The sequence below is a fragment of the Solanum verrucosum genome, unplaced genomic scaffold (assembly GCF_900185275.1).
Source record: "Solanum verrucosum unplaced genomic scaffold, falcon-dt-bn FXZP01000125.1, whole genome shotgun sequence".
Taxonomy (NCBI): Eukaryota; Viridiplantae; Streptophyta; class Magnoliopsida; order Solanales; family Solanaceae; genus Solanum; species Solanum verrucosum.
The window spans coordinates 2,884,552-2,898,016 of record NW_026019923.1 but is presented as its reverse complement, the minus strand read 5'-3'; the positions used below and the strand labels follow the sequence as shown (position 1 = coordinate 2,898,016).

At 27.2% G+C, this 13,465-nt stretch overlaps 1 protein-coding gene across 1 annotated transcript; it reads right to left on the bottom strand.

Annotated features, from left to right (window-relative positions):
• Window positions 1–8,893: 8,893 nt before the first annotated feature.
• LOC125826926 (uncharacterized) lies at window positions 8,894–13,152 on the bottom strand. Its single transcript, XM_049506281.1, has 5 exons — window positions 13,025–13,152; window positions 12,845–12,938; window positions 12,569–12,683; window positions 10,423–10,582; window positions 8,894–8,955 (listed from the first exon to the last, which is right to left on the bottom strand). The coding sequence occupies exons 1-5, from the start codon at window positions 13,146–13,148 to the stop codon at window positions 8,894–8,896; spliced, it is 555 nt and encodes a 184-aa protein (XP_049362238.1). The 5' UTR covers window positions 13,149–13,152.
• Window positions 13,153–13,465: the final 313 nt, after the last annotated feature.

The following is a 13,465-nucleotide window of genomic DNA, read 5'->3' as shown; positions in this document are numbered from 1 at the left end:
AAATATACCCCTGAACTATCGTAAATGCATGGTATGTGTATACCCTTCGTTATACTCTACGTATGTGTATACCCTTCGTTATACTTTACGTATGTATATACCCTTGCCGTCAAATTTTTAGGTTGTGTATACCCTCAACCCAAGCGGAGGGACACGTGGCATCATCCTAGGCATTCATCCGATTTTAATTTATTTACCTCAAAATAAAATTACCCACTCAACTATCCATTTCTAAGATCCAATTAAGACCCGAATTAAAAATATGTTCCCAAAATCGCCAGATAGCAGCCTCCAAATTCGTCAATATGCCAGCGTTTGAGATTATTATTCTGCTGTGTAATCCAACTGAGGATTTTAACCTCAAATGCATTGTTCTCCACCCTTCAAAACATTTGTCCTCCACCTTTAATCTATGCATTATTCTCCATTGTTGCAATTTTGTGGGAAATTGTTTTTTGTTCTCCGGTATTGCAATTTGTGGGACATACAATTTCTTATTGCCTCAATTTCTTATGGATCGTTCTCCACCCTCTAATCTAAGTTTTCCAAAAGAAAAATTTAATCAGTGGTATCGTTCATTAATCTCTTTTGATAGCCGGCAACGGAGCTCCGACATGTCGACAGAGCTAATGCAAAAAGAGGTGTCACCCCATCGCTAGCCTAACTCATCAAAAAGACCTAAAAGACACAAAAGAACACATCCAAATTGGATTTGAAGGCAGCACCACCCTTGATGGTTCTCAATCACGACATCGCTGCCGCATCATGCCACCAAAATGATAATTAAAAATGCAATTCTGTGGGAAATCATCTCAGCAACACTATCTGTTAAAAGCCTCAATTGAATCAGGCTCAACGAATTTGGAAATTAGGATTTGATTTTAAGTTGGGTTTGGTGTTTAATTCGGGTCTTAATTGGATCTTAGATATGGATAGTTGAGTGGGTAATTTTAGTTTTTGGTAAATAAATTAAAATCGAATGAATGTCTAGGATGATGCCTCATGTCCCTCCGTTTGGGTTGAGGGAATACACAACCTAAAAAATTGACGGCAAAGGCATATACATACGTAAAGTATAACGAAGGGTATACACATATCATTTATAATAATTCGGGGGTATATTTGTCCTTTTTCCTATTTGTAATTGTAAGCATGCATGTATGATACAATTATCCAATATCTTCAAACTATGAAAAGTCGTCGAAAATCATATTACTAGAAAAAAAAATTCTCAATTTTTTTGTTTATATTAAAATATTTTTCTCAAATAAATATGTATATTAGTTAATCGTAGTTTTGCTCGGTAACTTGTGACTAGAAGTCTTATTTGTAACAATAAGCTTTTTTTATTTTCACATTAATTAAAATAATTATGCATTTATATTAAAGAGTGAGTACCTATGATTTTAAAATCCTGAATCCGTCATTGAAAGTAATATAATATTTATAAAAATAATGGTCAATAAGGGAGAGAGAATTAATTATTTTGACCAAAATTAATAAGAGAAATCCTAAATATGATTCTTATTTTTTTTTAAGTAGATTTGATTTGACTTGTTTTTAAAATTTATTTTAATACAAATAACTATTGACAAGTCATTTATTTTAACTCACCTTTTAAGACCCCTTCATGAGATTATATTAATTACAAGAGATTTTCTTTTACCCCCTATATAATGGTGTATAATACTTTGCTCCAAATCAAAATCAATTAAAAAGAAATTGCAAAGCAAAATAAAATAAAAAATATGGGGAAGGCTCTTATCAAGTTTTCAACATTTGTTGTTGTTGCTATGTTGCTAGTAGTGATGGGTAACTATCTCTATTATTATTTCTCTCTATATAATAATTGATTATTAATATAATTTTATTATTAATTCATCGCTAAATAAAATTAGCGATAGATTTTTGTCAGATGATAATTAATTTGATTTTTAAAAATATTTTAGCTGCAGATTTTTCATCCAGCGTGTGGGCAGGGCTCTCTTGTGAGAAGAATTATGATTGTTCTTTATTTTGTGGGTTGCAAGGTTTCTATGGTGTTTGTTTTCTTAATAGTTGTGGTTGTTGGGCCAAGCCAAAGTTTGAAGTGGCTTCAACACCCAAAAATTGATAATGTTGTGATAAAAAAATTATCACATTTAATTTTTATGTTTACATAAATTAAAAGGGGGGATAATTTTTTATTATTGATGCATCGGCTTGCAAGTTGATATCAAAGCACATGTGATATATAATAAATGAATCTATTAAAATCACGTATTTCTTCCGTCCATGTTTGACTTGACATACTTCATAAGAAATAATAAATGGAGAGGTAATTTTACTATATCACTCATATTAATTATAAGTTATCTAAATTTGAAAAATGAATACTTCCTCCGTTCCATATTTGATGGACATCTTACTAAAACTATTTGTCCTATATTATTTGATTACTTACTAAATCAAGAGAGAATTAATTACTCCCTTCGTCCCATATTATAAATCACCCATTTCTAAAAATAGTTGGACCACAATATATGTCATTTTATAAAATTTATGCATAAATTACCATATTTTACCCATTATACCCTTGATTGATTAATTAATTGATCTTGAAAATATATTTACTTTGACTAACCTAGGAAATCTACAAGTAATTAATTTCATTGGGAGAGTACTTCATTCATTAATTAACTATTTTCTTTATTCACTACCTATTCTATAAAATCTGATTTTGAAAAAAAAATATCAACAAACAAATTAAATAAATGATGAAAAAAAAATTCAAAAATAATCTTGAAAGTTGAAGCTTCAACAAATTTTATCAAGGAAGATGACATTTCAAAAAGTTCAAAGGATGTAAAAATAGAAGACTCAACCAAAACATGTGAAGGCCAAATTGAGAAAAAATCAAGATCCAAATAAAGGAGTTATGCACCATTTAAATCAAAAAATAAATGATTCGTCGAACTAGAACTAAAATTCATTTGTCGTCTAATTTCATTATCAACAACAGCAGATTCTGCAGGAAAATTTAGATTAATTTGAAGTAATGGAATTTGAATATTTTGTGATGTTGTCATGTTTGCTTTAAGAATTTATATATAAAAATTTTTAAAAAATATTTTACACAAAATATATAGGAAAATTGAGGTGGGAAAAACTTGTTTTTTAAAATTTTTTGGATCAATTGGTGAAAAAATTTGGCTCCAAAAAGTAAAATTTAAATAGTCATCCAAATGCATTTATGTTTTTGAAATCTAACATTTCATCATTTATTACAAAGTTGTCATAAGCAAACATTAAATTCATCCAAATGCATTTATGTTTTTGAAATCTAACATTTCATCATTTATTACAAAGTTGTCATAAGCAAACATTAAATAAGGGTATAAGGGTAAAATTACTTTATTTCTTAATGCAAGTGCAAATGAAAAAGGTGACTTATAATATGGGACGGAGGGAGTAATTTTTTCTTATTTTACCCCTACTATTAATATGACCTTTGGAAGTTTAAACAAAAAAGTTAAATCTAAAAATTTCTTTTTTCAAGAGGCTAATTAATATGACCCTTGTAAATAGTAAAGAAAGCTATTAATTATTTCTTAATTACTGTGTAAAAATAAAAAATGTTCATCTAATATGAAAAGGAGGGAGTAAAATTTTATAGCAAGGTAAAATAGACACAAAATGATAAATATCTCTTGATATTCCGAACTAGAAAAGTGAAGTCGGAAAACTACTTTTAATATATTGGATAAGTAAATATGAACGAAGAAAGTAATAATAAATGGTCTACATGGCAGATTATATTGACAGGTGAACAGACTCATATTCAACTCTTTTTTGCGTCTTTTATTTTAAATTGTGGTATTCAATCCCATAACATGCCTTTAAAACTTAATAAGTTTTTTTTTTAATAATTTGATGTACTCTACATGTACAACTGTACAAGGCACGAACTCTAAAATTTATATTATATCAAAATAAAGCATTTTATGTTCTTAGACATGTTGATTGAGTGATCCCTTTATCCTTCAGTAAACGATAACAATAGATAAAACTGTGATTTACTATTTTTCTTAAATAATTATAATTAAATTTTCATCCTAATCATAGTTAAACCAGTCTAATTCCTAGAAAGTTATAATTTCCTTATCTGATTTTTATAATTTGTTTTATTAACATATTAAGCTTTTTATTCTTCTTTACTATAACTATATATTATATTAAATAAATAAATAAAATATTTAATAAGATTTTTTATGGATCAAATTTTGACAACATACTTAGCCCAAAAGATTGAATTTGAAAGAATTAAAATTAATTAATTAATAAATGATTGAGTTGTTAATCTGGTCAAAGTTAAACTAATAAATGATCGAGTCATTAATCTGGCCAAATTTTAACTATTAAATGATCGATCATTAATTTGGTCAAATTCAGATGGATCATAGTTTCATATGCTTATTTTGCAGTTCTTACTCTAATCCTCAGAATGCATAATTATATATTTTCCTAATTAAGTTTTATTTGCATAAAAAGATAAAGAAATAAATCAAACTACACCAAGAAAAATTAATTTTAGAAAAATTATAAAAGAATATTTGGAATTTTATTTAATAATTGGTAGATTAATTAATTTTACAGTGATAAAATCATTTTTCCTTTCCACAAGAAACTCCATATTAAGATAGCTAGGTACTCGAGTCTATACAAAAATAGCTTAATTGTACAAATGTATCCGCGAATTATACAAACATACAACTTAAATCGTAGCTACAGTCTATGCAAATTATAACTATGAAATATAATTAAATTTATTATAGTGTCTATTTGCCAAAATTTCCAGAGAATTAATTCTTTTGACCAAAATTAATTAGAGAAATTCTAATATAAAAAGTAGATTTGATTTTAACCTGTATTTTTAAAATTTTATTTTAATCCAAATAATTATTGACAAATCATTTATTAACTTAACCTTTAAGACCCTTACATGAGATAAAATTTAATAAAATCTAAGTAGATTTGGTTTTGATTCGATTTTTAAGAATATTTAATCCAAATAACTATTGACAAGTCATTAACAACTCATCTTTTAACACCACTATATAATGTTTTATAATACTTTGCTCCAAATCAAAGTCATTTTAAAAAAAATTGCAGAGCAACACAAAATAAAATATGGGAAAGCCTCTTATCAATATTTCAACATTTATTATTGTTGCTCTATTGCTAGCCATCATGGGTAATTATCCCTCTTTATTAGTATTATTATTGCTATCATTCTCTATCCTTAATTTATCACTAAATTATTTGTTATTTGATAGAATCTTTTCAATAAATCATTGTTAAATGGATTAGTAATAAATTTTGTTGTTTAACTATAAAATTTTTGTCATTAATTTCAATTATTTTTTATAATTTGCCATGTTGCTAATCATCATTGTTTTGTCCCTTCTTATTCTCTCTTGTCATAATTTATCATTAAAAAATTTATTATTTTATATAAGTTTTTAATTATTCATCGCTAAATAAAATTAACGATAATTCAGTCTATATGATGATTTGATTTGTTTAAATATTTTAGTTGCAGATGTTTCTTCCGGCAGATGGGAAGGGTTCTTTTGTGTGGAAAATGAGGATTGTAATTTATATTGTGAGTTTCAAGGTTTATATGGTTTTTGTATTTTAAATAGGTGTCTTTGCTTTGACAAGTTAAAGTTTGAAGGTGCTAAATTTGACAAATTAAAATTTGAAGTTGCTTTAGCACCTAATAATTGAGAATGTTGTGAAAAATTTTATTTGTATTTGATATTTTATGTTTACATAAATTAAATATGGATAAATTTTTACTATTGATTTTATTTATATATATGATGTTTCAATATCCTAAATAAATGTGGACTTTAAATTTTTTTATATTAGAGTAATTTATTTATTTTACTTAAAATGTATATATTTAATATTCAGACCTTTGTGAACTTTGTAATTACATTTTTTACACGATTTAAGCAAGACAATAGATACTTCAACGTTTTGAACACATAGAACAATAGTACCAAAACAAATGTCAAATCCAATTAATTAAATAAATTAACATATACGATCTTTTTTTTGTGTGACATCAATTTATATTTTCGTATTATAACTGTAAGTTATTTTGTAAAAGGCATAACATTATATATTTTTGACACCAATATAACAAATAATTTTATCGCAGTATAAATTTATATGTTGATATCATTATATTTCACAAGTTATGTCATAAAATAACATAACAACTTATGTCAATAATGTAGGTTTTTTTAAAAAATAAAAATTTGTGTTTAATTATTTTTACCTTCCGTACTCTACAACGAGTGTTTTAAGATAAATTTGAACATGTTAAAATTGACAAATGAAGAATCATTATACAATCGTGCACAAAATTTATTTGGATTGAATCAGGATGGCTAGACAATAAATCATAGTTGAATCTCTAATTCTTTAAATTAAAAAGTTATCATTTCTTTATTTGATTTTTTTCTATATTTCTCATTTAACATATTAAATTTTTTATTATTAGCCTAAAGATGCATTGAATTTGAATGGATTACAATACATTGAATTACTAATTAATAGTCGAATCATTAATACAGTCAAATTTTAAACGGATCATATTTTTATAGACTTATTTTGAAGTTCTAACTCTAAACCTCAGAATTCATAATTAAATATTTTCCTAATAAGTTGTATTTACACAACAAAAGGTAAGAAAGTAAATTAAACCACGCACAAAAATGTTACTTTTAGAAAAATTATTAAGTTGTGATTGTATTAGTATATAATTGGTAGATTAATTACTTTTATACTGAGAATTGTATTATTTATTTTTTTCGTTTCACATGAAACTCTTAATTAAGATAGCTAGGTACTCGGTTTCTTAATAAGTCATATTTACAAACTTTTATATGTCCTAATTGTTATAAAATTTATGGGAATATATTTACGTTATTGAGAAAATTATATCCTATAATTCTAAGTTGATATCTTAAAGCCTATAGGTATTAAAATTGGAAATTTTATACGAATTTTATAGTGTTAAGAGCTAATTATATTATATCCCTACTTTTTTTCAAATTACAAAAATCTCTTCTATTTGGTAGAATCTGGATACATTCCAAAACGTCTCGATACATCGTGTAAAGTGATTTTGAATACATAGCTCAACATCTTGATATATTGCGTCTCGATTTCGAATACACCACTCAATGTCTCAGTACATTGAGTACGTCTTAATACATCAGGAAAGTGATGTATCTGAGAATAGGAGAGAGATATTTTTGTAATATTTTTAAATGATAGAAAATATTAATGAATATGATAAAATAAGTGGTATATTTATGTAATTTTTCATTAAAAGTAATTGGTTTTGACCTACTTTTAATCTAGTCATAATTAGTCACCTTATGTGAGATTACATTAATCACAAATGGGGATTTGTCTTTACCCCTATATAATGTTGTGCCCCAAATCAAAATCAATGAAAAATTATAATTAATTAGTAGAAATTTCAGTGCAAAATAAAATAATGGGGAAGGCTCTTATGAAGTTTTCAACATTTGTTGTTGCTCTGTTGCTAATCATCCTGGGTAATTATCCCTATTTATTATCATCTCTTTCTATCTCTAATTTTTTCGCTAAATAATTCTCTATTTTCAAAGATTTTTTAATAATTCATCGCTAAATAAGTTAGTCATCAAACTTTATTGTTTCGTTACAAATTTTATCTATGACTTGTTATTTATTTAATTTATTTCTTGATAATTTATCGCTAATAAAATTAGTGATAGATTTTTGGTATATATGTGAAATGATAATTTGATTTGTTTAATTATTTTTAGTTGCAGATATGCCATCCAGTAAAGTGGTAGAGGCACAAGTGCAAAAATGTCATCATGCAAAAGATTGTACTTATTGTTTTATTCCAATATGTATTTTTCATAGATGTTTTTGCTTGTCCAAGACAGAATTTGAAAAGACTTTAGTACCCAAGAATGGTGTTAAACCCGAAAATTGATGTCGTGATAAAAATTTATTCGCACTCAATATTTTTGATTTACATGAATTAAGTGCGGATAAATTTTTATTGTTGATGTATCGACTCTTGATATGTTCGATCTTCTATATTAATGAATATGAACTTCAATATTATGTCATTAATTTCTCTATTTGATTACTAAATAAAACTTTTCATTCTTCTGTAATCTGTACTACTATATACATACATATATATATATATATATATATATATATATATATATATATATATATACTAGATGAGTGTTTGCCCGTGCAACGTTTAAAATTTTATCATAATTTTACTTCTGTTTGATATCTGGGGTCCATCAGTGTTCCAGGAGAGTAGAAGGGGTTGCAATACACAAAATTCTACAATACCAAAACAATTCACTTTACTCTTGAATCTAGCCATAGCTACACAATAATAGGAAAAAACTAAAAATAACAATCAAAACATCGAAAACTCGAACTTTATCTGGGGATTCATTGATTTTCCCCAGTAGAGTAAAAGGGGTTTGCAACAAAACACAAAATTATACAGTAGCAAGACAATACATTTCACCAAGATTCCTTAACCAAGATGAAAATCCCCTTCAATACTAAAATCTCAGTTTGGAATTAGTTCCATACATACGAATACATGTTAGCCATAAAACATTGTGGCTACTTTACATGTACATTTCGATTTCAAAAAATTGCGTATTTATAATGGATCTATAATTAATGAGTTTAAACACATTATAGCTGCCAAATTTGTTCATTAAATATTCAGTGAGATACTTACATAGTCTAACATTTCCTTATGTGGGAGTGCTAATTACATACATTTACATACTATTTTAAATTAGACAAAAACAGATGCATCTTTCATGCTTGGATTTTCTAGATCATCTTTGATCAAATCACCTGTTACATTAAAATTGAGGGATTAAATTAGACAAAAACAGATGCATCTTTCATGCTTGGATTTTCTGGATCATCTTTGATCAAAATCACCTGTTACATTAAAATTGAGGGATTAAATGTCACATAATCACATAATTTATACAACATAGAATGAGCATGATGAGAAGTAGTGAAAGAAAAAAACAAAGCCAAATGTTTAGAACTTAAAGCATGAATTACAAATGTATGAAATGAGATCTAAGTTAAAGAATAATATTATAGTAAAAGATTGGAAAAAAACAGTTGAGAAAGCATAGTGACAATATGACCAAACAAACTGGAACAAAGCTCAATAGGCTTAAAAAATGACAATACTCATCCAAGATTTTAACCCATATAGGCAAAGAAAATCTTGGCAATTCATAAGAAACAACTCAAACTATATTATATATAAGACTAAAGGAGCATTATTCATAAAGAAATTGATTCAAAATTGTGACGGTAATGTCAAAGGATTAATCAATCTGGACAAAAATTTATGAATTTTTTTTTATTTAGTTTAAACTTGTGTTGGAGAAATTTAGTTCAAGAGATTCACATGTAGATCTTGAGCAGATACTATATGGACATATGATCGCGACGGTAAGAATCTCAAGTAACAATCAATCATGAAAAGGTAGAAACCGAGTAACTGAACCAAAATTTTAACTTATATAGACAAAGAAAATATAGTATGATGCAAAAATAAAATCTGATGAAAAATTATAAGAATTCGTAAAGTTTATATAGTATTGAGAAATAGCATTGCAGTAACAGTGTTTGACCAAAGTCTATGGCAGAATTTGGATCAATTTTATTATTTTAATGAGACTTACTTCATACAGAAAGTGCTAATTGACTGATTTGGAGGGTAGGGGGAGAGTGAGCGTAACCATATAGGGTTCATCACAAGCAAAATATAAAATAACATAACATGTGCAGAGTATATAGTACTAAGTCTCATCTAGAATTAGCATAAAGCTTTCCCAAGCTTTGCATATAGTATATAGGATTATTCTCATCATCTTTTTCTAGATAGATAATGTGAAATCATGGACTGAACATTAATCAAGGATAATCAAAGTCTTTCTATGGTTGAAAGATTCAAATAATAATATAGATATAAGAGGATTAATTATATCTTGTTATTTTTAATTTAGACAAATTTGCAGAAGAAATATAAATCAAATAGGCAAACCGTTTTACCAAACAGGTTTGATTTCACAAGTTTTTAATTACTAACTGTTATTTCGTATTGTCGTTTTTGAATCTATCAGTTTAAGGTGGTTATTCCAACAAGATCAATAGAGGAAAGTTACATCATCTTTTAGGAACTAAAAATGAACTCAATAGTCTTTAGTCATAACAATAATTATAACAGCAGAAATAATATATTTTTATTTAAGTTGATAAATGGAGTACCTGTAAAAAGATAAATTTTTAACTAACCTGCTATTCTAGGAGAAAATATTTTCAATTTCCGCAAACGAACAGGAACATAAGGCATCCACATAGCAACATCAAAAGCTTGCAAAACACGGCATACAGTGGCAACATCAAAAGAGTGCAAAAAATGACTGTTTCGAGAATCACAACAAAAGTGTTCCAACTGCAATTCAAAACAATCAAAGATAATGTGTCTTGAGACTGAATTGAATTCAAAGAAAATAAATACAAAGAGAAGAAAATCCTATTTATATTAGTCAATTGCAAAGATGAACTTTTAAACAATGTACAAAATAATTCAAATACCTTTTAATTCTTTTTCATGGGAGGATTTTTCATTTCCATGCTTGGATATTCTTTTTCCCCTGAACTAAGATGTTCAATTGTGCGCTTTTTCGCATCTGTAATATTGACTATCGTAGATGCCATTGATTTATGAATCACATCTTGTTTCTCCAGGTAAGACAAAATGGATAATTTTTGTGTTGCATCCAATTTTTTTGTGAATAGCCTTTTTATTTGAATGTTAAATATCTTGCCGTTCAATTCATCTTCCACATTTTGGAGGGATAATGTTTCTTTCTGAAAAAATGGAAAAGAATGATTAATAATAACAAAATCATTAATATTTTATATATATTATATATAATAATAAGAAATAAAGCGAACAGACAAATCGAAAGAGATCCGATATTTTTACCATAAAAGAAGATGTTCAACAACAATATCATATGCAAGGATCATGAATTTTCAAATAAAAAAAAGTAGACGAGGAAAGAAAAGTGAATCACAAAAAAGATACTAAATTTGTTTTTAAAGGAAAATCATTATCTCTATGTTTATGTATTTACATCTGAACTCAAATTCAATATTAAAGGTCTTTCAACTAATCAGAGCCACACATGCAGCAGTTCTAAAACGGTGACGCCTATTGTGGTAGGTGCACATTACAGTTTAGGCATAAAGTTCTCAGCCAATGGGTAACTATGTAAGATGTTATAAAGAAAGTTAATTGTAAAGAGACAACAAAAAGTATAAGTTGGGTGATTCACCAGATATTTGTCTATTGAAGGTAAGTTTCCATTCCCTCATCATTTACAACATTTTATGCTATTTGATAAGGAACTGACGAGATATTGTTGGAAAGCTGTGAGCTCAAGTTCTTCCTACTATAAAGGTCTTCACAACTTACATTATACAAAATGAATCTTTATTACAAATTTTCTTATGCTAGAATTCTAAGCCTATAGAGCTATAGTATCCTTTTCAAGTTAAGGAAGTTATATGTTCACTTAGTTGAAACTCTTAAAAGTTAGATAGTATATTTTCACATAATTAAAGAAAGTAATTGGCCATAATTTAATTACATATATACATATATGATTAGTAATCTAAAAATAAGTAATTGAAAATTACATATCTTCACACGCAAGATAAGATTATTGCCTACTTTATAATGTAGGGTAGATATTTTTAGGATTACTACTTGCGATGTTATTATGTGCATTTAATTTAGACAGTAGTGAGTTAGAACATTTCATCGTAGATTCCTTTAACTGTTACAAGCTAGCGACATAGTTTATAAGAAAATACAAAATCAGAACAGGTTTTTTGTGATTATTTGGTGAGCAAAAAGTAATATGTACCTTGATGAAGCAAATTTCATAAATTTCTTCTGAAGTGAGGTGCAACATTTTCTCTGCAATTTCATCCGAAACAATAGCTATTGCAAAACCGCTGTTGTCCTTAATAGTAACTTCAAATTGACATCTGTTTTGATAATTAATGAAAATATTTTAAAATAATGGTTAGTTAAGACATTCAATTCTTTGAACAAACAAAATAAATAATCTTAATTAGTTATTATTAATTTTGTAGAAGAGCAAATATACCTAGGAATAAGATGTGTGGATCGGTGACAACTTGTGCAGTATATTTCCCTTCGCACATTATATCTCGTGAACAATTGCTTACAATTTGAGCATGCTAACACACTAAAGCGTTGATGCTTACTTGCAAGGGACAATTCAGCCTCAACATTAAATACTTGTCCCTTCAAATTGAATATACCAATATTATTTTTTACTGAGAGATTAAAAAAAATTTAAAAATAGAATAATATAGTTGTTGTTCTCATTGGATGTTGTGCCTGGATGTTAGCCACAGATATAACTTCATCCTCAAATGGAATCAACATAATAGAGCCTATTGGAGTTGTACTTTTCATCTTATAAGAAACAAGCTTCGTTTCAATTGTTTTGATCCTATAAACAAGTAAAAATACAAAAAATTCTTAATATTAGCTCATCCAAAATAAAAGAAATAAAAGTGAAATTTTAAAACTTTGTGATTGTAAGATTAAAGATGTTTTTTATATCTCAAAATATTCTGAAATTTTGATGCATTAAATAAAAATGTATATTACCACGTCCTTAACTCAGCAGCCTGTGGATATGGAGGATTGATTTCAATTGTTGTATTGAATTTGCTTGTCAAACCAACGAATCTATTCGACGTTCCTATGCGCATTTGAATATGTCATTTTAGTTTCATCATGTCATCTATTTTTCAATAAAGGAAAAAATAAATTTATTTGCACTTTTACCTGAGGATGATTTCCCAATTTTCCTAGCAAGAATGATCGGGTAATCATGAAGTTGGTTGAAAAGTTTAACTCCCTCATGATCAATAAAATCCTCCCAAAGTGTCAGTTTTGTTGGTTTTTTCATGCATATGTTTTGAAGGATGTTTTCAAATATTAAAATTGTAGGAGATATGTGATATTGTAAAAACATTATAAATAATAAAATTCAAATCAGATTATTATCAACAAATAACAGCATTTTTGTGCTATAAAAGTCAAAATATAAGATCCACGAACAAGGAAAAGAGTTGAGTTGAACAACGAAATTGATGAACTTTTTAATCTATCAAAGTACTACATGTATTCAAAATGATTGAAAATTGAGATTCACAGACACTTAGTTTCACTGATTGGGGATTGTGAAGAAAATGATGAGATGATATTAGTCTATGATTACATGGC